Raw genomic sequence first — 25,309 nt, forward strand, 5'->3', positions numbered from 1 at the left:
GAGCCAGTAAAATTCTTCTGAATTTTTCTAATAATATTGCTGCCTCAATTAGGGTGAAAAATTGCATGTAGTGTGATTGGCTTACTCATAATATGAATATGAAGGGAACTGAGTTTATTCATGATTATATAAATGGGAATTGTGGAAGTTATTACAGTCACATTCTGTGCTTTATGTGCATTTAGCGTATCCACGCACATTTTTAAGTTTTACCATAGAATGCTGAAGGTCAAACTCATAATACTATATAAATTCCTTTAAAATTATTGATCCATTGCATGATCGACTCATGTGAGTCTATAAAGAGGCTCTCAGGTATTAAGTTTAACAAATTAAGCTGTCATTTTCACAATTACATGAAGAATTTGAGGCAGGAGACTCTACCTGACGTCAAATATTAGACAAAACTAAAAATGCATTGGAAGGGCATAGAGTTGAAGAGAAAGATGAGAATTTTGTCAGCCTAACAAATTTATCTGTGACTGCTGGGGTGATCTCTGATTACTCAGCTCTTAATACATTAAAATTGGATACGATCGGGCTTCCCTGGTGGCGCAGTGGTTGAGAGTCCGCCTGCCGATGCAGGGGACACGGGTTCGTGCCCCGGTCTGGGAGGATCCCACATGCCGCGAAGCGGCTGGGCCTGTGAGCCATGGCCGCTGGGCCTGCGCGTCCGGAGCCTGTGCTCTGCGACAGGAGAGGCCACAGCAGTGAGAGGCCCGCGTACCGCAAAAAAAAAAAAAAAAAATTGGATACGATCTTCATGATAAATCATTTGTGCATACTATTGAACCAAATAATTCTCTTATTGCTTTTTAAATCATCAGATGGAGAAATTAGTGCTGTGTTCTCTATGTTTTTTTCTTTTGGGTCCACATAAACATACTTTGCAAGCCTTTGCCATGGTGGGAATTAATTGTGGCGATGGAAGCTAAAATGTTTCATGCTGATTTTACAGTGTGTATATACTGCAGAAGTTAGACAAGGGAACTAAGTTAAACAAAGATCTAGAGCTACTGCCAAGCCTGAAAACAACAATGGTGCAAAGAAGAGAACAGAATGCTTGGTCCAAAGCCAACAAAATCCAAATGTAAATTTGCTAGTTGAGAGGCATCACGTGTAAATGGGCTTATTTTGGCAACTGCTGGAGTTAAAATACAAAAGACATCACTTATGCAAAAGCAAAAGTAATTGAGGTTTGGGGTTGTTTTGTTTGTTTTTTTATAAGAAAATGGTCTTTCCGAATTTATAGTAGCCATTTAGTTTGTATGAAGAACGCTACCTTTCACTTTTGTTAAAATCCATTTATTGTTTACCTAATCCCATTACTAGTGAGCTGTCTTTCTTCATATTCATGAAAGTTATTTTGGGTGACATAAGAAGAAGACATGACCATTATATCAAAAGTTTACTGAGCACATTTTTGAAAAAAGTCTTGGATTGGGGCCCATAATTAGAATCCTTTCTTGGTATGTTTGCAGCATATTTTATATTGTGACTATAATTGCCATTTTCTAGCCCTTGCCTGTATGCCATTTACTGGATGTAATTACAAAAATGCCTTTTACCTTATTTTACAGCAGGGAATAAAGTAAAATGAATGCCTAGCTAGTTGTGGGTCTGACTCAGTTGTGGCTCATCAGATGGCCTTGGGTGAAAGGAAACAAAAGTAGGAAAGGTTTCTTTGAGGATAAAGTTAAGGAATGAAAACAGATCATTCTTACGGAGATAAGATATAAGAAATGGACATCATTTTTCTATGTTTAAAAAACAGTGGTTTCCCCTCCTTCATTGGATGATATTATTTACATATAAATTTTCTTATGAAGTATTAGGTGTTCTCTTTTCTTTTAAATGTAAAAACACGTTAACGTGAGATATGCCCTTTTAAAATTTTAAGTGTGAGGTACAGTATTGTTAACTGTATGCACATTGTTGCACACAAAATCTCTAGAACATTTTCATCTTGCATGACTGAAACTCTGTTTCCATTGAACAGTACCTCATTTCTCCCTTCCCTTAGCCACTGGCAACCATCCTTCTACCTTCCTGTTCTGTGAATTTGACTCCTTTAGATACCTCATCTAAGTGGAATCGTGCAGTATTTGTCCTTCTGTGACTAGCTTATTTTACATAACAGAGTGTTCTCTAGGTTCAACTATGTTGTAGTATATGACAGGATTTCTCTTTTTCAAGGCTGAATAGTATTCTGTTGTATGAATGCACTGTGTTTTCTTTATCCATTCATTTATGGGTGGATATTCATGTTGTTTACACCTCTTGGCTATTGTGAATAATGCTGCAGTGAACTTGAGAGTGCAGGTATTTCTTTGAGGTTCTGTCTTTGGTTCTTTTGTATAAATACCCAGAAAAAACAGGATTGCTGGATAATATGGTAGTTCTATTTTACATTTTTTGACAAACCTCTGTACTGTTTTCCTCCATATTGTTACAGTCCCACCAACAGTATATACAGGGTTCCAATTTCTCCACATCCTTGCTGATACATATTTTCTGTTTTTTTGTTTTGTTTTGTTTTCTATAATGGCTCTCCTAACAGGTGCAAAGTAATATCTAATTGTGGTTTTGATTTGCATTTCCTTGATGATTAATGATCTTGAGAATCTTTTCATACACTTGTTGGCCATTTGTATGTGTTCTTTGGAGAAACTAAGTGTTCTTAATTCACTTAAAGCAGTATTTAAGTTGATGAAATTTCTGTGAAGTAAAAGATACTTAATTTCTTGATGTGTTTGTGATTGCATTTGAATTGTGCATAATTAAGAGAAAATATTTAAATATATACATGTGTAAATGATAATGTATGTTAGACTGGAAAGAGGTCTGTATTTGCCCAGTGATTGCTTTTGGTTTAACTTAAGATTTAAAAAAAAAACACCTTATTTTTTTAATTTATTTTATTGAAGTATAGTTGTTTTACAGTGTTGTGTTAGTTTCAGGTGTACAGCAAAGTGATTCAGTTACACGTACATATGTATATATATTCTTTTTCATATTCTTTTCCATTATGGTTTATTACAGGATATTGAATACAGTTCCCTGTGTAAAAACCATTCTTTTTGAAAAAAATTTATTGAAGTATAGTTCGTTTACAGTGTTGTGTTAGTTTCAGTTGTACAGCAAAGTGATTCAGTTATACATACATGTAAATATACATATTCTTTTTTTACATTCTCTTCCATTATAGGTTATTACAAGACATTGAGTGTAGTTCCCTGTGCTATACAGAAGGTCCTTGTTGGTTATCTGTTTTATATATAGTAATATATATAATTTAATCCCAAATTCCTAAATTATCCTTCCTCCCCCTTCCCCTTTGGTAACCATACGTTTGTTTTCTGTGTCTGTGAGTCTGTTTCTGTTTTGTAAATTTGAGAAAAGCTTATTTTTAAATTATATAAACTCATTAAAAATTTTTCAAATGATGGAACCTTATTTCAGGAAAAATTGAAAACAGAAAAAAGGAAGCAAATAACAATCCAACTTTTTAAATGAACCTATTAGTACTTTTTGTATTTCGCTCCAGTTTTTTTCCCCTTGGGCATTGTTTTTAAGTAGTTATCATAGTAAACATGAAATTTGTATCTTGCTTTTTTACTTAAAACTGTGATGGAAAGAAACTTTTATTAAAAGAAGCTTAATAGATAAAAGAGAAAAATAAGGTAGAATGATTTTGTACATTCAGATTGGACAGTTCCAAATTGGAAACAGTCAAAAAAAAAAAAAACCTTTTAAACTAAATGGGAAAAGTGAAAAAAGCAGAGATGCTAGGAGGAAAAAATGGGATATAACAATTGCATTATTGCATTTATGAGAACGTAGACATGAGTAAGAGCACATTATATTAAATCTGCAATAATGAGCCACATGACTCTACTGGGCTTTAAATTTTTTATTATTTAAGAATTTATCTGTGGATTTTAAAAATATAGTTTAACACTTCTTACACCATTGATTAATTATTTTCATTTTAATGAACTTTTTGTTCATTAGAGAAGCTCTTCCAGGGCATACATTCTACTTGTTGAATGAATCATCATGCTCAGAGAGCGTTTCAGATTTGTGATTGATTCACTTTACTGATTTTTCTTCTTTTCTAAAGCTATTCTAAATTTTTAAAATCAGTCTTGCTTTTACACATTTTTGTGGCCAAAATTAAAGCATCCTTCACTTTGTTAGAGTTAAAGCTTTTCATTCTGACTCTCAGTCACATGGGATTTTCAGGTTAATTTCTTCTAGCACCATTTTTGGGGCAACATCTTATGCTTGAAAAGAATTCAGTATTTTCCAGGGTTCATAGATTTGTTATGATTTCCACATAAATATATGTCTTTAAGTCAGTGGATATAAACTGTAAAGGCATTTATGGAGGGGGGAGCACTTCATCTGCTTTATTGACTTTAACTTGCTTCATAATTTGTGGGGCTGATGGCCTACCACAGGGAAGATGTAAAAAGCAAATAAGAGACACTTGTTGGTGGGGGAGTGAATGACAAAGTATGGTTCCTAACTCACAGTAGACCTTCAGTAAATGCTTATTGAATAGAAATTGTTAAATTGTGGAAAGAGTCATGATTAGGTAATTGTACAAAACAGTGAGTGACTTAATGATAGTATTTTCTGTCTTGTGTTACCTTAATCTTTTAAAATAACACACTAAAACACTGTAGGGAAACGGTTTTGTGCGGATAGGTCATTGTAAACACTAAGAAACTAGTACATGCAAGGTGCTTTCCAAGCATTTTACATGCTGTCTCATTTAAGTAGGCAGAGCCATTGTTATCTGATTTTCACAAATGAGGAAACTGAAGCAAAGAAAAAGATGTGACATTTAAGTCCTACAATTTGAACTGTTTGGCCTACTACCTTGACTCCTTCGCCCACTCCTCCAGTGTATGAAGATACCGTCATCCTTCGGTATCTGCAGGGGATTGATTCCAGGACTGTGCTGGAATGCCATAATCCATGGATGCTCAAGTCCCTTGTGTAAAATGGCATAGTATTTGTGTATAACCTATGCACATCTCCCATATACTTTCAGTCATCTCTAGATTACTTATAATACCTAATGCAATGTAAATGCTATCTAAATAGTTGTAAATATAATGTAAATGCTATATAAATAGTTGCCAGTGTACATCAAATTGAAGTTTTGCTTTTTGGAACTTTCTGGGATTTTTTCCTCAACTATTTTCCATCCATGGTTGGTTGAATTTGCAGATGATAAGCCTGCAGATACAGAGAGCCGACTGTACTACTTCTTTTTTATTTTCTAGGGTTTTGTCTCATAAAAGCAGGGAAAAAATGAAGTTGATTTGGCATAAACTTGAATGTCTTTGCAGCCTGAGTACCTTCACAGTGGGCTTTACCTTGTGTCAGTGTTCTACTCTGTGGTTAGACTTTGAGAGATGACGTCATTTACTATGAATAATCAATCATTTATGTTGAGGAAGATTATTGCCCCAGCAGGCTATCGTTATTCCGGTCAGAGAGGAACTGATACTGGAAAAGGTAATACCACAAATGGGAAATACAACCTAGATCCAGTCAGTTCGTTAAACAACAGATACCGACCTTCCACAATTTTTCTCATGTGGCAAGACTGCCAAATGAGTTTTCTAACAATGAGAATTAAAAGGCCATCTCTGCAGTTTCAGACAGCTTATATTATTGAGCATTTACTGTGTGACAGACACTATACTGAGTATCTAATAAGTATCATCTTATTTAATTCTCATCCTCAGTCTGTGAGTTATATACTATTATTAAACCCCATTTTATAGAAGAAGAGACAGAGTCATCACATACCTAGTAAATGGAAAGGCCTCGGATTGTGCTTGGGTCCGTCTGACTGAGCATTATTTTCTGGATATGGCTTTGGTAGTTTCCTGACATGCTTTGTTGAGCTGAAAGGACAGAGTTAGAGACTAAGTAGTGAAATCGGGTATAGAAGGAAATCAACTAGATCCATTTTTTCAGGCACTCTTAAAACTTCTGGAATAAATATATTAAATGTTTAGAATGTGTTAAGTTTTCTTCACTCTATGAATAAATAACTTACTCTAAGTGAAGGCACACCAAGGGAGAAATTGAGTGGTTTTCCTGGGATAGTAGGAGCTTTGAAAGCTAACGTGATCAAAGATAGGAATGCTGGTTTGAAGGTCTGGAGGAAAAACTAGACCAGAGATTCAGATGTTGAGAATAGGTGAGAAGAATACCAGATAATTAAGATATTTGGTATTGTATGCAGATACAGAATTGAGTAAATCAAATCAGTGCAATTCAAGCCTTTTCACTTTGAGACTAACAAGGGGATACATAAAACAAGGGGATATATTACTTAGAATTGAGTGTGTGCTTATTTGCTGAGTTGGTGGAAGACAGATCTGTTTTTGATCCCTATGAAATCTAACTATAGTTATTTTCTCTTCCTCTTCTCTATCAAAGCAGCTCTGAACAATTTATAAACTCCTCATATTTTACCCATCCTTTCCCCTATCTTGTTAATGACATAATTGAGGAGGTCACGAAGCTAAGTCTAGTTCCTTGCTCATAGGGAGAAATCCATTTAAACTATGCATTTTATCTTTACAACTTCTTTGGGTTTAGGGTTTTAAGGGGGCGAATAATGGCTAACTCAGCCAAATGTCACAAAGTTCGAATGAATAGGTGCCGACTTAAGGAAATATTGTCAACTAAAAGTATTTTGCCAGCATTTTACCATTGACATCACTTTTTCCGTAGGGTTTTAAATACCTGAAAGACCTTCTGAATGATACTTGGGAAACGTTTTAAATTATTCTCAGAGGTACAGATAGGTTATTTTATCATAGATGTTTATAGAGCAAAATTGTGAGATTTTAACCTCTTAACCTGTATTTGCTAACTCTGGGTCTCTAAACCATTCTGTTAGATTATTTGTGTATCAGTTACAATCTTATTTTCAGAAATACTGAACAGGATGACGATTTCATACACTTAAAACTATTCAAAAATAATAATTTTAGGGCTTCCCTGGTGGCGCAGTGGTTAAGAATCTGCCTGCCAATGCAGGGGACACGGGTTCAAGCCCTGGTCTGGGAAAATCCCACATGCCGCGGAGCAGCTAAGCCCGTGCACCACAGCTACTGAGCCTGCGCGTCTGGAGCCTGTGCTCCGCAACAAGAGAAGGCTGCGACAGTGAGAGGCCCGCGCACCGCGATGAAGAGTGGCCCCCGCTCACCGCAACTAGAGAAAGAACTCGCACAGAAACGAAGACCCAACACAGCCAAAAATAAATAAATAAATTCATTTTAAAAATAATAATAATTTTAGTAGTTTAGTAGAGATGCTTAATATAAGAAATTGTAATGGTGCTGAATGACCACAGATTGATTGGATTATGGAGATCTTCACCTTGAGCAGAAACTGAAGATCAGCTTTTAAGTGTTAGACGGTAGTATCTTACTGCAATAGCACAGAGGTATTAAAAAATTATTCTTGACTTTCCCCTCTTCTGCTTTATTTGGATTGTGAGGGAAAACAAATATTTCTGAAAATTTTGTAGACAAAATTTACCCTCAGCTGAATAAACCTTTCCTTTAAACACTGGATATAAATCACATTTTAACACCATAAACTTTTCTACCTTTCACTTGCATTAAATTTTCAAAAATAACATTGCATTTACCTTCTCACCCTTTAGATTTAGTTTTATCTCCTGGGTATAATTGGAAGAATTTACCAACCTTAAGCCACCACTCACATTCTTCCACTGAAGTTAAACCATGGTGAAAGACCGAGATCTCTTTCCTGTTTTACAAAAAGCATGCACTCTCTATCATTTGGATAGTTTTTTTTATTATATCATTTTGGTTTGTACCAACCTAACATTGTTATGCTGCTGTTTATTTGACTTATGTATGTACCCATTCTTCTCTAGGAACCCACAAATTTACAGTTTTATGTACATAAGACCAAATATGCTCATAATATGATAAAATTCACTTTTAATTTTATATTAATTTAAAATAGTATTTCACTTTTACGGTGAAGTTTTTATGCATTAATTTCTCAGGAACCTCTGAAAGAATTAATCATATGAACAGTCTTTAAGTTCTTTGTACAGTTTTTCAAAGCATTATTATTTTAAATATATGATAGCATTGTGATGTTTGCATTAGTAATAATCATTCATTTTATTCCATATTGCCAGTCCCAAAATTGGAAAAAGAGAGATATTGATTGTAGGAATAGATAATGTTTGAAAGGTAATGGAAAGGTAAGGCTTGGGTTTTACACATTTTTTAAAAATGTTTTATTTATCTTATTTATTTTTGGCTGCATTGGGTCTTCGTTGCTGTGCGTGGGCTTTCTTCTAGTTGTGGCGAGCGGGGGCTGCTCTTCATTTTGGTACACGTGCTTCTCATTGTAGTGGCTTCTCTTGTTGCGGAGCACGGGCTCTAGGCATGCGGGCTTCAGTACTTGTGGCACACGGGCTCAGTAGTTGTGGCTCGCGGGCTCTAGAGTGCAAACTCAGTAGTTGTGGTGCATGGGCTTAGTTGCTCCGCGGCATGTGGGATCTTCCCAGACCAGGGTTCAAACCCGTGTCCCCTGCATTGGCAGACAGATTCTTAAACACTGTGTCACAAGGGAAGCCCCTAAAGGAAAAAACTTATAGATGTTTGCTTTCTATTGCTTCAGCAAAGACCAGGCTAGTGCTTTTATATCAAATCACCATGTCATCCTTGCCACACATGTGTAGACTTCTATTTGAACTTCAAAGAATACCTTAGAAGTCAGTGTCTCTTTCTCTTATGGTATCTAATATTGGGGATCATTTGCTTTTGGTACCCACTACTGTTTCTAAAGCTATCACTTGACTATGGTACTAGTATGTTTCTTGTTTTAAAATTTTAAACTCTTCATTCCAAGTTGTGCTTTGTTAGTATTTAAATTTCTCCTGCTTAGAATTGCTGAGCTCATTAGATTTGCATACAAGTTGATGTTTTTCACTGATATGGGAAACTTTTTGCCAAATTTTACTCCAGATATATAATCTGCCTCATTTTTTCTCTCATCTCCTTCTGATACTCAGATTACGTGTATTTTAGACCATTTAGTATGGTCTAACAGGTAGCTAAAGCTCTACTCTTTTTTTCCCAATATTTTTTATGTTCAATGTCACTTACCATTTCTTCTTCTGGTTCCAGTTCATTGTTAAGCTTATTCAGCAAATTTTTTATTTCAGTTATTGTAATTTTAAATTCTGCAATTCCCATTTTCAAAAGCTTTTCTTTACTGAGAGTCTCCATCTGTTCATTCATTTTGACCATCTTTTTCTTAAAGTCTTTCAATACTTATAATAGCTGTTTTAAAATCATTTTCTGCTTATTCCAACATCTGTCATCTTGAGATGTGGCTGTATGGAATGTGTTTCCTAGACTATAGGTCACATTTTAATTTCTCCACACATCTATTAATTTTTTATTTCATATTTTTCAATGTAGAAGATGCGTTATAGAGGTTTTAGTTTCTCTTCATCTGCAGAGTTTTGTTTTTGCTCTATAAAACAAATAAGAATTTACATTATTTGTAAGTAGTTGAACATTTTTGGTCAGTTATCTTGAGGCTTGATTTTATGCTTTGTTAAGGCAGGCCTGTGGAAAGCTCAATTATTTATCAAGCCCTCTAATTACTTTCCTCCCTGGTACCCAGCGGTTGAAACCCAACTGTGGCTTTCTCCTTTCTTTGTTTCCCTCCTTAATTTCCAGCCACACTGGCATTCCCAAATTCTATGTTTTGGCTCCTTCCTTAAGCAAAGAAAATAGTGGCTTTCTGCTTATCTAGCCACCACATGCCATGCTGCCTGGGAAATGCCCTCATCAGACAAATCATAAAGATTTGGATCTTACCTAGTGAGTCTGGTTATATTTTTTCACTGATCAGATCCTTTTCAGTTTTTGCCTCCTTTTGTTTATTCTTCCTTGTCTTTAAACAGTTGTTTTTAAAAGTTTGGTCCACAGTTTATAATTGTTATTTTCAGTTGAATAAACTTAGGAACATTTTGTTGTTTTATAAAACATTTTCCTCACCCCATTTATATCCCTTTTACTCCTTCCTTGTCAACTCTCTACCTGAGAAGCATCCACAGTCTTTATTTTTATGACTATGATTTTGTTTTTTCTGTTGTAGGTCAACATATAAATGAAATCAATCTTTGGTATCTGGTATCTTTTATTAAGCATAATGTTTTCAAAATTTATGCATGTCGTTGCATGCACCACTAGTCTGGTTTTTTTTGTATTGTTGAGCAGTATTGCATTGAATGAATAAGCTACAGTTCCTTTATTCATCTTTTTTATTGATGGGCACCTGGATTATTTCCAGTTTTAGCTCTTATGAATACTATCCTTAATATTCATGTAAAAGACTCCTTGTGGGTGTACTTTTTTCTCACTTTACCTTGCACAAATACCTAGGGATAGTATTGTTGTGTTAAAGGATATATGTGTTTTTATCTTTTAAGAAACTGCCAGTTTTGCAAAGTGTATCATTTTCCATGCCCACAGGCAATATGTAAGATTTGGGGTGCAGATCTTATTTTTCTGTCCAGATTATATTCTGTTATATAATAGAGATGATTTTTAATGTAAATTTTAAGTTCCTGGTAAATAATTTTGATAACCAGTCCTTTACTTTTAAACTAAAAATACTCTGAGATTTCAAGAGTGATATGGGTGGCAGGGCCAAGATGGCGGAGTAGAAAGACACTGAGCTTACCTTCTCTCACAAATACACCAAAATTCACAAATATCTGCAGAAAAACTGTCAGTGAAAAGGAACAGAACCTACCAGAAAAGATCTACAACTAAAGACATGAAGAAGGGACAACAATGAAATGGGTAGGGGAGTGGACTCATGATATAATTAAGTCCCATACCCCTGGGTAGGCACCCACAGACTGGAGAATAATTATATTGCAGATGGATAAAGAAGATATTATATGGAAAAGAATCTGAGAAAAAGCATATGTATAACTGAATCACTTTGCTGTACACCTGAGACTAACACAATATTGTAAGTCAGCTATACTTCAATTTAAGAAGAGAGTGGTATGCTTTATTTATTACATAGGCAATGTTCAACTTTTTCAACTAGTTTAATAGCTCTAAAAGTTGGATGGTGGGGGAGTGTTTTGATGTAATTATTCACCTTCGTAAGTTGTAGATGTTTTTAAATTACTTAAATTCAATTTTTTAAGGGCTAGACACTAATTATGAGAGTATAAAATTTAGAAATCTTTACATGGCAGTAATTTTTGCTTACATGTTACTGTAATAAATACCTGTGAGTATGAACAAGAGAGTTTTAGTTCATTCCATTAGAGCTCTGAGCTAATGTCAGGTGTTTCATTTGAGTGTCTTCTTGATGTGGTTACCTTTGTTCTGTGCTTTGGTCATCAGTTGTATCCCTTATGAATGCTCTTTTGCAAACTCATACTGTTCATCGTGGGACTGGGGAAAGTGAATGTAAGTAGGTAAGTAAAAGCTGTAGCTGCTACTAGAAAATCTGTCCATATATTAATTAGCAGTGTCATTTTGTACACAAAAACTTTTTCATTGAGTGTCTCCTATGTATTTAGCACTGCAGGTGAAACAGAATGAGGGCTGAATGTGGTCTTTGGTCTTAAATTAATTTGAGACCCCATGTTGGATGGTGTTCTCTTAAGAACAATATAACTTCTGTGCTGTGTGATGTAGATTTATAAGTATAAATATTAAAGAGAGGACCTAGTAAGGATTAAGGAGGTTGGTCATGTTTTACAGCAGAGGTGGAATTTAAAGTGAGCATAAAATCAGTAAGAATTAAGTGTAGAGGAGATAGAAGTGCCAAGAGGAATAATAAGAGCAATAAGTGTTCATGAATAGTACTGTGTACAATGAATGTGCCTCATGGTTACAGATGAGTTTGAATGCAAAACACTGAATGACAGCTCCTTGAGGGGCAGGGTTTCTGTGTCTTGTGCATGTCTCTGTCAACAGTGCCTAGAGTCCTCCCTAGAGCATGACACTGTGTATGCCATAATAGGAAATTAGCGTTTTTGACTATTAGGGTTGGAAGCAGTGAGGCAATTGTAACTGGGTTTTCAAAGGCTTTAAACATAGGAGGGACAAAACCTAGCACAACTGATGGTAAACATTTGTGGAACAGAGGAGTAAATATTCAGTTTCAGGTTGAAGAATTTGGGATTAATTCTGTTGGTGGTGGGGCACTGGAAGTGTTTACTTTTTAAATCTGGGGGTAATATGTTTTGAAGATTTGTTTTAGGAAGACTACAATGGCAGGCTATTATTAGGTTAAATATTTTGAAATAGTGTTTTAGGGAGATTCAGAGAGACTCTAGCAAAAGAGTCTAAGTAGGATATCATGAAAGCTCAGAATAAAAAGGTGGTAGTAGGAATGGAAAAACTGCTTCAGGAGACATTCATAAAGAATACTCAGTATAGGGATAGTGGAGGGAGAAGAGAAGAGAAAATCAAAGATGATGCCAGTTTGACCTGAACTATTATAGTACTACCTGTAGTATTAGAAATATTAATAATTAGGGTCCAAAGGCATATGAGGAAGTGAAGTGTATGTGAAAAGTCTAGTTTCAGATATGGGTTTAAGATGATGGCAGGAGAGCTGAATGAAAGCTTCCAGCAGGAATTTGATGATTCAAGATGCAAAATACAGAACTGAGCTTAAAGCTGGGAGTGTGCATTTGGAAATTGATCATTCAGATGGGATGGTCAAAATCATAAAACTGAGTGAGCAGTTGAAGGGGTAGAGCATAAATTGAGAAGTTCTTGGAATGAAGAGCAGGTACTTTTAGTTTTTCACTAGAAGGGGAAGTGTTAATATATAGAAATAGGGGCCCAAAGGTTATTGTCAGCAAATCCCAGGGAGGCAAGGTGGTTAACAGTATTGGATGCCATAGAGCAGGGGTAGGCAAAATATGGTCCATGGTTCATCACCTGTTTTTATAAATAAAGTTTTATTGGAATACAGTTACTCTTTATTTGTTTACATATCGCCTTTGACTCCTTTTGTGCTACAGTAGTAGAGTTGAACAGTTGGTAAAGAGAGGGTATGACCCGCAGACATAAAATATTTACTGTTCGGCTGTTTATAGGAGAAATTTGTAGACCTCTTCAATAGAGATCTAAGAAATTGAGACCAAGAAGGGGCCTTTATGCTTTATGATTAGAATAACCTTTGATGACATGAAAGAGTTCAGTTTTATCATATAAACAAATGTTTACTGAGAGCCTTCTTTGTGACTGGCATTGGGTTTTGCTGGTGTGGTCTAGGAAGAGGCTAGATACTAGCAAGAGATTCATTAATGAGTAAGTGCATAAATTGAAAGGAGTGAAGGTAGTCAATGTAAATTTTTGTTTTGTGAATTTAGAAATAAATGAGTGGGAGTTTGAAGAGTATATGAGGATGGGATTTTAAAATATGAGGAAAACACGATGGAAAAATTCTTACAGAGTTCCTTTGAGAGAGGCAGAGTGTGTTGCCATTACAGGAATTAATGGTCTAAGACTTGAACGCAGGGAGTACACAGGCCTTATTACAGGAAGTGAATAGAATTGTTTGTGGAATTAAGAATAGTAATTGCTCACACAGCTGTTTTTAAATAGCAAATTGTGTTAGGTAATCAGCAAAAATCCACCAAAATGTACTTATGCAGAAGCTGCTTTATTGGCACTGACTTATGATCCTGATGGGTACTATAAAAATAAACAACCTAAAAACTTCTATATGCAGTTTTCACAGTGGTGTGGTACTGTATGTTTTTTGTTTAATGTGCAAGGGCAATGTAATATTTTCATCTTTTTTTTCCCGCACCAAACCCAAATATAATTGTCTTGTTGAAGAAGAGCAACAGCATGAACTTTGTGAGCTCACAGAGCAATGAGGTGTGTTCTCATTGAGATGAGTAGTATCTGTTTGATGCTTCTCTGTTTGTCTTCCTCCTCAGACAAAAATGGAATGTTTTATTGTATGGTTAGATTAAGGTGTACTAATTCATTTGTTTTCTGTTTTTTCTTTCTGTATTTTGTTCAAATGTATTTCTTTCTTTTGGATTTGGCTATTAGGACTCCATTTTAATTTATTGGTTGGCTTTTTAGTGATGCCTCTGCATTTTTTTCCGCTTTGGTAGTTTCTCTCAGGTTATATATGTCATTAACTTAACTTCTCCCAGTCAGTTTAGAGTTAATATTCTACCGTTTCACATAAAATGTAGAAATCTTGTAACCTTATAGGTCTATTTATCCCCACCCCTGCCTTCTTTTATGCTATATTTGTCATATGTATTACAGCTAAATACATTGTAACTCCTGTGAGAGAATGTTACAATTTTTATATAAATAACTTTTAAAGAAGTTAAAAGAAAAAAAAAAGTTTCTTATATTTACTATTTCTCATGTTCTTTTTTCCTTCCTCAAGATTCAGGTTTCTCTCTGATAACATATCCTTCAGCTTGAAGAACTTCTTTTAGTATTTTGTACTGAAGTTTTGCTGGTAACAAATTCTTAATTTTATTTTATTTGAAAATGTATTTCATCTCCATTCTTGAAGGATATTTTTATTCTGGCTGAGATCCCCATGCCTCAGTACTTTAAAGATGTGTTTCCACATCTGGTGACATTCATAGTTTCTAAAGACAAGTCTGCAGTATTTGAATTGTTGTTTTTCTGTATGTAATGTGTCCTTTTTCTGTCCACATTCAAGGTTTTCTCTGTATTTTTGGTTGTCAGAAACTTGTCTATGGTATCCTGTTTTCTTAATATTTATCCTTTTGGGTTTACAGAGTGTCCTTAACTGGTAAATTTGTGTATTTTAACCACATTTATGAATTTTCTGGCCATTATTTCTTCAAATCTACCCTAGTCTCTTTGTTCTCTTATTAGATTTATTAGACTTACTCATCTCTTATTAGACTCTCTCTATGTTAGACTTTTTAATATCTTCCTTTAGGTCTCTAAGACCCAGTTTATTTTCTTTTAATTTTTTGTCAAATTGAATTATTTCTGTTGATCTGTCATCAAATTCATTCACTCTTTACTGTCATCTCCATTCCTTTCTTAAACCCATCCAATAATTTTTTTTTTTAGACTTCAGATATTTTAATTTTTAAAACTTTCATTTGTTTTTTGTGTGTATGTATGTGTGTTTTCTTCTTCTCTGTGAGATTTCCAGTCTTTTCATTCATTACAAGCATATGTCTTTTACTTGATTGGGTATAGTAAGGTACCTGGTTTAATGCCCTTGTCTGAAAATCTCAGTAGCTGTGTCATCTTGAAGTTGGCCTCTCTTGATTATCTTTTTCTTTGAGATTGGGTCACATTTCATTGTCAAGGAGTTTTGGCTTGTGTTATAGATATTATGAATGTTATTTGTGGAAATTTTGGTTTCTTTTATGTTCCTCCAAAGAGTTTTGATTTCTGTGTTTTAGTGAGCCATTAATTGGATCACACTCAGAGTGAAAACTCTATCTTGCCTGAGGTTAGCAGCTGCTCAAATTTCAATTTGATTTGATTCTTTCAGCCTCAACTGCAAACTGCCCTGTGAATGTGTATGTCAGGGCTCATCCAAAGACTTGAGCAGAGATGTGCCCAAAATTTGGGACTCATCTTTTCTGCCTCTCTCCTTTTGGGGATTCTGTCCTTACTTTCTGGTGATTATGGTTGTCCTGCTCTTTCCTGTTTTTCTTCTATCCAGAAAGATAGTAAGTTTTCTATTGGAATTTTAGTTCTTGCGTGCTGTGGCTGCTGCTTGCCTGCGGGATGAAGCTTTAAAATGGGAAACTCACTTGTGCTGATCCCTAAAGCTGTTAAAAGGAGAAACTCATTCTGGTCTCTTCTTCCAAGTTTATATTCCCATCCAAAATTAGCCTGGTTTTGTTCATTTTCCTGGTAGACCCTTTAGGTTTACTCTTAAGGTGGAGTCTTTATGTAGTTTGTTTTATATTTATATTTTTTCTCCAGAATTTATAGTAGCTGTCTGTAGGAGCATAGTACATCATGTTGGAAGCTGAACTCACTAGTTCAGTTTTGAGATTGCCTCCAGCATATTTGCAATCTGCGTTTAAAAATAATACTTATTAAACATAATACTTTTAAAATAATAATAATTATTATTATTTTACTAATTCTTGGAGATCTACTTAGATTGCTAGACATCCCTCTTCTACTTTGAATTTCTTTTTTTAACCCATCTCTAGTTAACTGAATTCTTATGACGGACTGTCATGTGAATGCCCTAATTTTATATGTGCCTTAGCCACTTAGACATTTGAATGCAAAATACCACACTTCTGCGAAGTACCAGAAGTACATAGAGATGAACGAGGTATGTTCCCTGTTATAAAGTTTTATTGGTAGGGTATACGTGAAAAGTAAATGTCAATGTTGAAGACAAAGTAAGTACAAATTACTTTCTGAAGAAGTGTGATTAATATTGACTTAGTTGATGGAGAACACTTCTCAGAAGAGAGGACATTCGATCTTAGACTGATTCAAAATTAGAAACTCAGTAGGTGGGGGAAAAGATAAGGGAGGATATTCTAGGACTAGGAAGCAATAGGAGTAGAATATGAATGTGTGACAAGGCTTGGCATGTTTGGGGAGTGACTAATGTCTTTATGAGGCTGGAGCATTGAGTTTTCTTTTTTTTAATTTGTATTTATTTATTCATGATTTATTTTTGGTTGCATTGGGTCTTTGTTGCTGTGCGCGGGCTTTCTTGTTGTGGAGCACGGGCTCTAGATGCGTGGGCTTAAGTAATTGTGGTACAGAGGCTCAGTAGTTGTGGCTCACAGGCTCTAGAGCGCCGGCTCAGTAGTTGTGGCACACTGGCTTAGTTGCTCCGCAGCATGTGGGATCTTCCTGGACCAGGGCTCGAACCCGTGTCCCCTGCACTGGCAAGCAGGTTGTTAACCACTGTGCCATCAGGGAATCCCAAGCATTGAGTTTTCTGAGAAATATAGTATTCAGTATTGAAGCTGAAAAAAAGTAGATTGAGGCCACCATGAAGAATGCTACCTCAGGAGTGTGAGTGTTATTCCTGAGGCAGCAGAGGATCATATTTGAAAAGTGAATGGATGTGATCCAACTTGTATTTATGGCAAGATAATTGTGCTGGCAGTGTTAACTGTGGATTGGCATGGAACATAATAGAAGAATAAGCAATACACAGGACCTGAATCAGAGCAAGGGATAGTTACTCAAAATATTGGCAAGGTAGAAATTAATACAATGGGTAACTGAGTGGTTAAGGGAATATGAAAGATGTGTTACCAAATTTAAGAGATTAGGGCTTCCCTGGTGGCACAGTGGTTGGGAGTCCGCCTGCCAATGCAGGGGACCACGGGTTCGTGCCCCGGTCCGGGATGATCCCACATGCCGCGGACCCGCTGGGCCCATGAGCCATGGCCGCTGAGCCTGCGCGTCCAGAGCCTGTGCTCCGCAATGGGAGAGGCCACAACAGTGAGAGGCCCGCGTACCACACACACACAAAAAAAGAACAAATTTAAGAGATTATTGCATTTCTAACCACATTTGTAAATATCCCAACATCATGCTGACTACATGAAACTTCTGGAACATTTTTTATTTAGAGTTCCTTTTATAGCAGTGTACATTAGGCTGTACTATAGTGAATACAAAGTGATTTTTCTTAGGACATGTAATGATGTTATTTCAAAGCTGTGATATTGAATGTCTGTGTGTGGTTTAGCCACCAAGCCTAGTGAGGATTTAGGTTTCTCTAACACTTTTTAAATAATGTTTGCTCTTTGGGGGTAGTTACTTGTCTAGTTCATAGAGTCATTTATAGTCTAACTGCTTCTCATTGGAATTTTTAAACTACTATTCATTTATTTAGAATATTGGTTTCAATTATTTCTAAAGAAGAATGGTAAGCTAACAAATAGGGAACCAGTTTCAGCCCCACTTATATTAAACTGGATGTATTATTTCCACTTTATACATTTATTTCTTCCACAAATATTTATTAGTGCCTACTGTGTGTCAGGCATTGTTTCAGGCACCAAACATAAAATATTGAACAAAACAGACTACACTCTTGTTTTCCTGGAGTTTTCAATCTACTGGGGGGGAAAAACAGATTGTAAACATCCCCCCATAATATGATATTTGAATAGAGAGACCTGAAGGAAATTAGGGGAACAAACCATTCAGATATCTGGGAGGAAGCATTTTATGAAGAGGGAAGAACAAGTGGCAAGGCCCTAAGGAGGAAGCATGCTCAGTGTGTTTGAGCAAAAACAGGGGTCCATGTAGTTGAAAAAGAGTGATCTAAGAGAATGAATAGTAGGAGATGAAGTCAGAGAGGTGGGAGGTGGAACCCATGAAACACTGTAGACCAGTGGATTTAATACTGAATGAGATGGGTAGATTTTGAGCATAGGATTGATAGGATTTGAGCTGTTTTGAAAAGGTCATTCTAGTTCCTATAGTATACACACTGTCACAGGGGCAAGAAGCAGGGAGACTCTTTAGGAGGCTATTGCCATAATACAGAGGTGATGGTGGCTCAGACTAAAATGATCATGTTAAAAACAGTGAGTCAGGCACTTCCCAGGTGGTCCAGCAGTTAAGACTCCGCCTTCCCAACACTGGGAGCTTGGGTTCCATCCCTGGTCAGGGTATACCGCATGCCACAACGAAGATCCCGTGTGCTGCAACAAATGACCCAGTGCAGCCAAGTAAATAAATAAATATAAAATAAAATGAAATTAAAATAGTGAGTCATAGTCAGATTTTGAAAATGTTTATAAAGTAAATCTAATGGGATTGTATCATTGAGAGACTGAATAGGGACATTTTTTGCTGAGACTTACCCAGAGTTGGAGAAGAGGCATCAGGCCTTTTTTAGAGTGGACTTCTTAGTGCCTCTGTGGAAGAAAACACCTGGCATTGTTGTTTAGGTGCAGGGCTTTGTTGTTTAGATTCCAGAGGAGTAAGGCAGTTGCTTTTAGGTGCCCTGGGAGGGCCTTTTCTTGTTTCCAGAAATTTGACAGATAGTTTAGGGGAGGCTTGGAGATGGCTCAGGAGCTTTGACAGGGTTATTAGAATGTCTCTTCAGACAATCAGAGCAAATCCTCAATATACCAGGTCACTACATAGATAGTTCTCAAGGTGGTACAAAATGCCTGCTTGCCCTTTGAGAACTTAGTTTCAATCCCTGGGCATTAGGCAGGTTTTTATTTTTCCTAAACAGATAGACCTGCCATTTCCTTTTGACCATCTACTCTTACTTCATTGATTAAATCACTAGAATGTCCTGTTTAATTGTATATTTACAGGACATTTATATAGAGTGATGTGGCTAATAAAAATAGCATAGCGAAATCACTGTTTGGAAGTTAATTTCAAAATTAGTCATTTTCTTGAAATTGGTCATGTTTAATTATCTTATTCTAGTGTACTTTGGCACTGGAATATCCCTACTTTTAAAATCTTAGTTCTCATCAATTCCAAATAGAAATTGTGATTAATTTTAAAGATGACCTAAAAAGGTGATTCCTTTAAATCATTTACTGGTCTTATTTTCTTACATACTTTAAAAAGAGTTAAACTTTTTAATTTGACAGTTCATTTTACAGAATCTCAATTTTTTAGTAAAAAAAAAAAAAAAAAAAAATTCGGGCTTCCCTGGTGGTGCAGTGGTTGAGAGTCTGCCTGCTGATGCAGGGGACACGGGCTCGTGCCCCAGTCCGGGAAGATCCCACATGCTGCAGAGCGGCTGGGCCCGTGAGCCATGGCCGCTGAGCCTGCGCGTCCGGAGCCTGTGCTCCGCAACGGGAGAGGCCACAACAGTGAGAGGCCCGTGTACCGCAAAAAATAAATAAATAAATAAAAAATTCTGTAACCAATGTTATGTACTTCATATGAAGCAGCAGGTCTTATATTTCCGTACAATTTCAACATTTCCATAGCTTTTCTGTTTTGGTTTTCGTTAATGTGTAGCATAAAAAGAAAGGATTTGCTTTTATATTCTAATTGATTCTGTTTCACAGTGAATTTCTGGAAAAACACATCGGTAGGTTTATTTCATAAGTATCTAAAATTTGAGAAATATAATAAAAAATGGTGGTGGTGGGTTTTTAGGTGTATGTTATTTTACAATTGATTGCAGCCTTTGAGTCTGATCTAAAGGAATATCATTACCCCACAAATAAAACTGAGTGAAGAAACTACTGAAGAGATACATCCATAGCTTTGGTTATCTGACATAGCTATCTCCAATCAGATTTCTTTTATCAAATCATCTATTGAATCATCCTATAGCAGATGGCAGTCCTGCAAAGTATATTATCTTTTCCTTATTTATAACAGTGTTGGGATTTGATATTTTTGAAGTACCTTTTATTTGCTAGAATAAAAACCTGATTTCACTGCTACCAAAAGCTGTGTGTATGTGCATGAAAGAGAGAAGGAGACAGAGAGAAAGAGAGGTATACAATCCACTGTGCTGTTCCTCCCAACTTTATATTTGTCCCTTTTCCACAAGGAATAACTCTCGGGCATAATACAAAGCAATGTGGCTGTATTGACTTTTTCTGAAAAGCTTTTTTTTTTTTAAGTTTATTTTTGGCTGTATTGGGTCTTCGTTGCTGTGCACAGGTTTTCTCTAGTTGCGACGAGTGGGGGCTGCTCTTCATTGCGGTGCACAGGCTTCTCATTGTAGTGGCTTCTCTTGTTGCTGTGTGCGGGCTGTAGGCGCACGGGCTTCAGTAGTTGTGGCTCGCGGGCTTAGTAGTTGTGGCTTGCGGTCTCTAGAGTGCAGGCTCAGTAGTTGTGGCGCATGGGCTTAGTTGCTCCTCAGCATGTGGGATCTTACCGGACCAGGGCTCGAACCTGTGTCCCCTGCATTGGCAGGAGGATTCTCAACCACTGCACTACCAGGGAAGCCCTGACTTGTTTTTCTTATAGCTTTGCTGCAGGGATATCCTAACTACTCTTCTCTTGATTTTGTGTATCCCCCACCCCGCTTTCCCTTTCATTACTTCTCTGCTCTCTAGACTCCCCACCAGTACCTGAAATATTTTCCAATTCCAGACGTGTTTCTCCCTTCACCCTCGTAGTCTAGGGTGACAGAGTCTTTGGTGATAGGTCTGGTTGGTAGCAGGTGGGAGAGGAGCTGGCCAGCAGCTTTACTCCTCATTCACCCCTTTTACCTCCAGGTAGGTCTTGTCTGAGCCTAACAAAGCTTGAATAATGCTTCATGTACACAAACCCTGTACTGTTTTTGAGCCCCTGGGGGCCCAGATTGGCGGGGGGTGGTGTGGAACAGTTGTATAGGGTATAGAAAAGTCACTACCCCAAAAAAATATTTCCAGTTTTTGCTAATGGCTAAAAACCTAGAGAAGTCTCTAGGATTTTGTGCTAGGAGAATGAAAGAAGTAGTAGGATAGAAGCTGTGAGATAATTTTATGCTGATTCAAGAAAGAGAGCACTTTCAGTCAAAAAAGATGGTGGCAGTAGAGAGGAGGCAGGCAAAGTAGTACCTGAGTCCTTCATAGGAAAGAAAGTAATGCTAGATATTTTACTTGGCTAAGTTTACTTGCTCCCCCAAGAGTCTTGCTCTCTGACACCTCAAAAACTTGGTTACACCTTGTATTCCTTCTTCAGGCTCCCAGCCTCTTAGGGAAGTGCCTGTATGTGTAGTAATTCATGATTTGCTTTCAGTTACTTTTCCTATTAAATGTTTCACAAGAGAAGGAAGTAGATTGTTCCATTGAATTCACAAACCAGTGTTTTTAGATATACGGTCTAAAATTTAATGTTTGTTCTTTACTGAAAAATGTTAAATAAAATATTAAGCCTTTTAAAATGAGGCACATGGAATCAAAACATATATTGGATTTTAATTGATTCCATTCAGAAAAGCAGGTACTTAAGAGATTCTGTATATAAAAGATTTAAAAAGTATCATTTAAATCTCTATATTAGTTAAATTATTGGTTAACCCTTTTAATTTTGTTGCAGAGAAATAGAATAGATTAATTAGAAAGTTAAGCAAGACTCAAAAGTGTTTCTGCTACTTAATTATTCCTAAACTTTCTGTTACATCTACCATTTTAATCTGTAAGTTGAGGCACTGGCATCTCAAAAATTGTTGAATTGGCATGTGTAGACTAGAAATAGGAAGGAAAGAAAAATATATGGCAGTGGTGATTCAGACATATCTTAATAGAAATGTTTTCCTCCTAATTACTGTATTGCAACTGTGGTATATTTTCTTGTTGATACATAGTTTTTCAGATTTTGATCAATTTGTATAATTTCTGTATTGTTTATTTTCTGTGGGTAATTTCTTTTTTCCTGGTTACCTTGGTCTTGTGGCTGAAGCTTTGGAAAGTTTATTACTCCTGTTATAATTCTATGTTTGTACAGCCATTGTGTTGAGCAGAAAGGAGTCATTGATGCTAAAGGATGACTCTTGCCTTTGTCAGTGCCAGCCACGATCTTCTGCTCAGAGTCTAGATACATTAACAATAAAGCTGTAGAGCTCTTTTAAACCCTAGCCAGATCCTTGTTATTCTATAGCATCCTTTGAGCCCTCTACATGTCTTGTATCCTTGGTATGTAGTACTCTTTAGTTGGTGGCTTAATTAATTACAATTTTATTTAATTAATCTTTGCTCTTCTTTCATGTTGTGGAAGTAATTAGTGTCACTTGATAAGAATTAAGTATGTGTTTTCGCAGAATTTCATTTATCACTTAAAATTTTGTGTGAGATGTTTTCTATAGCAGATACCCATTTATTTTCTTTTACAAATGTATTTAAAATAACACATAGCCCCCGTATTTATTAATTATTTGATAAAAGGCAATTCAGAGTCATAAAATGAATTATTTTCATTAGAAATAGGATCATCAAGATAAGTTTGCATTGTATGTTCTAAATCAATGAAAGTTATGTTTACTCCCCAACCCCAGGCCCACCATTCTGCTTTTTATGGATTTGTCTACTCTAGGTACCTCATATAAGTGGAACCATATACTATTTGTCCTTTTGTGATTAGCTTATTTCACTTAACATAATGTCCTCAGGTTGTAGCATGTGTAAGAATTTCTTTCCTTTTTGAAACTGAATAATATTCTACTGTAGGTATATACCACATTTTGTTTATCCATTCATTTGTCAATGGACACTGAAGTCACTTCTACATTTTGGCTATTGTAAATAATGCTGCTGTGAACATGGGTGTGCAAATATTTGAGACCCTGCTTTCAGGAGCCAATTTACTTTTGCATTTTACTTTGGATATATGATATTTTAAAAATATAACTCATTTAGGAAAAAAGTTACAAATGGAAAGTATGATCTTTTTAAATAAAACTTTTCCTAAAATTATTTGCAGTTTCGTAAGTAGCTTTATATTAATGGATTTTGTAGATTGATAGTAGTCTTTGTCTTGGATTGGGTCTCATTGGAATCCTATCTGCTATTCTACAGTGTTGATTGCAAAGAAAATGCTTGAAAAATAGACCACAGGTAACTGGATACTGGAGAAATATTTAGTAACAAAGTGTGTTTTTACATGATACTCCCCAGACTTGTAGAATCTTTCTTAAATCTAGAATTTCAATAAGAATTCTCCAAGAATGAACAAAACAAAAACACTTTTTTTGTTGTTGTTTTTGTTTTGTTTTGTTTTTACATATAATCTGTGTGTTTTTAAAGCTTCTGATTCATTTGAAATTGTGCTTAGTGTGTTATTTATAGTAGGTACCCATCTTTTCTCTGTACTGTTTTTGATATGGGAAGTACAGATTCATAAAAAGAATAAATTAGGGTCCTACTAACTGAATTAGTAAATTTTACTTTGGGTACTGACTTCCTTTCCTTGCTTTTGTCACCTAGTCCTTCAGTTGACAGTTCGGTCCCTATGAAAGAGCCTTGGGAATCGTGGCTAGTTATTGGAGAATTTGTAGCATTTAACTTAGTACAGACCACTTCTCATCTAAATCACAGAAGACTTCAAGGAATTTTTTTGAAGAAAAAGAGGTTCTAAACTTAACAGAATTTTGTTTTTGTAACATCTAGAGTTTTCTCATGCAAGAATGAAATAAAAGAAGTCAACCATTTGTATTTCATCATAGAAAGAGTCTCAGAAGGGGTTGGGAAAGTGTACCCTGTTAGGAGTCAAGGATGAGAAAGGCTGGTCTTCAAAACAGAAAAGGGAGAAATGGCTGGATTGAGAGATCTCCAACTCTTTCAGATTTTTCTGGGGATTGATTGGAAGGTGAAAATAATGGAGCCAGAGCTTCAGAAGGTACATTAAGGAGGATAGTGAACTGTTTTGTTGTTAATGGTAATTTATCCTTGTCACATTGAGTCTTCCTTTGCAATTTTCTTAAGAATAGATCTCCTCATTTAGAATCAGATTTTAGAGGAGATTTTATTAGGATGAGTTGTCACATCATTTTGATTAGTTTTGATATAATTAATGTTGATTTGATATGGTTTGATATAGTTTGATGTCTTCAGTTAAGAATAGCTACTCAGTGCTTTGATAGAAACCAGTTTTATTAACTTGAGCATTTGTTTGACTTGCTTCATTTTCTCTAACCCTTATTCACTTCGTATATTCATGGAGGCAGTACTAAACTTTAGAAAGTTGGGGGTGGGGCATTCATCTACTCTTAGAAGTAGCAGTGGGTGGAGACAGGTGGAGAGACCTAGATTATGCTCTGTTCAAAAATCTCCAAAGACCTACATTGGCAATGTATGTAGGGCATTGTATAGAGCAGTGATAAAGATACTCCCAAGTAACTTATTTCTGCAGGTTTCGGAGGCAAGGATTGATACACAGCCAGTTCCAATCAAATGCAGATACCACCCACTGGATTGTATTATCTGCTATACCAAACAAAACCCATCATTGTATCCTCTTGGATTTATATTGTTTACTTTCTTCTCTCCTTAGGTATGGATGAACGAGGAGGTACAACATCTTGGGGAACAAGTGGTCAACCAAGCCCCTCTTATGACTCATCTAGAGTAAGTTTGCTCATCAACCCTTGATTAAAATTGTAAAGATAATTTGGCAGAATAAGTAAGTTCTTTCATATGTGAGTTCTATTTCCTAAGAGAAGTGAAGATTAATGTATTTTATGGGAATATATTAGAATACCCAGTACCTTCATAGTAGCTTTAATTCTTTCCCTTAACTGTCATACTATGGGAGTTCATTTTATGTCCTACAATGAAAGAAATATT

At 36.0% G+C, this 25,309-nt stretch overlaps 1 protein-coding gene and 1 pseudogene across 5 annotated transcripts in view; one reads left to right on the forward strand and one right to left on the reverse strand.

The window, feature by feature from the left end:
* Positions 1-9,326, reverse strand: part of LOC309960463 (Krueppel-like factor 4) — a 114,478-nt pseudogene extending 105,152 nt beyond the window's left edge. The window contains exon 1 of the transcript in view: positions 9,192-9,326. The product of the transcript in view is annotated as a Krueppel-like factor 4 (transcript). The remainder of the gene's footprint in view (positions 1-9,191) is intronic.
* Positions 1-25,309, forward strand: part of TCF12 (transcription factor 12) — a 383,916-nt gene that overhangs the window by 126,674 nt on the left and 231,933 nt on the right. For all 4 annotated transcript variants that reach the window (XM_082846535.1, XM_082846531.1, XM_082846532.1 and 1 more), the window contains one exon: positions 25,017-25,090. In XM_082846535.1, the coding sequence (XP_082702661.1) occupies positions 25,017-25,090 (74 nt within the window). The remainder of the gene's footprint in view (positions 1-25,016; positions 25,091-25,309) is intronic.

Source organism: Leucopleurus acutus, assembly GCF_964270905.1.
Source record: "Leucopleurus acutus genome assembly, chromosome: 1".
In the NCBI taxonomy this organism is placed as follows: domain Eukaryota; kingdom Metazoa; phylum Chordata; class Mammalia; order Artiodactyla; family Delphinidae; genus Leucopleurus; species Leucopleurus acutus.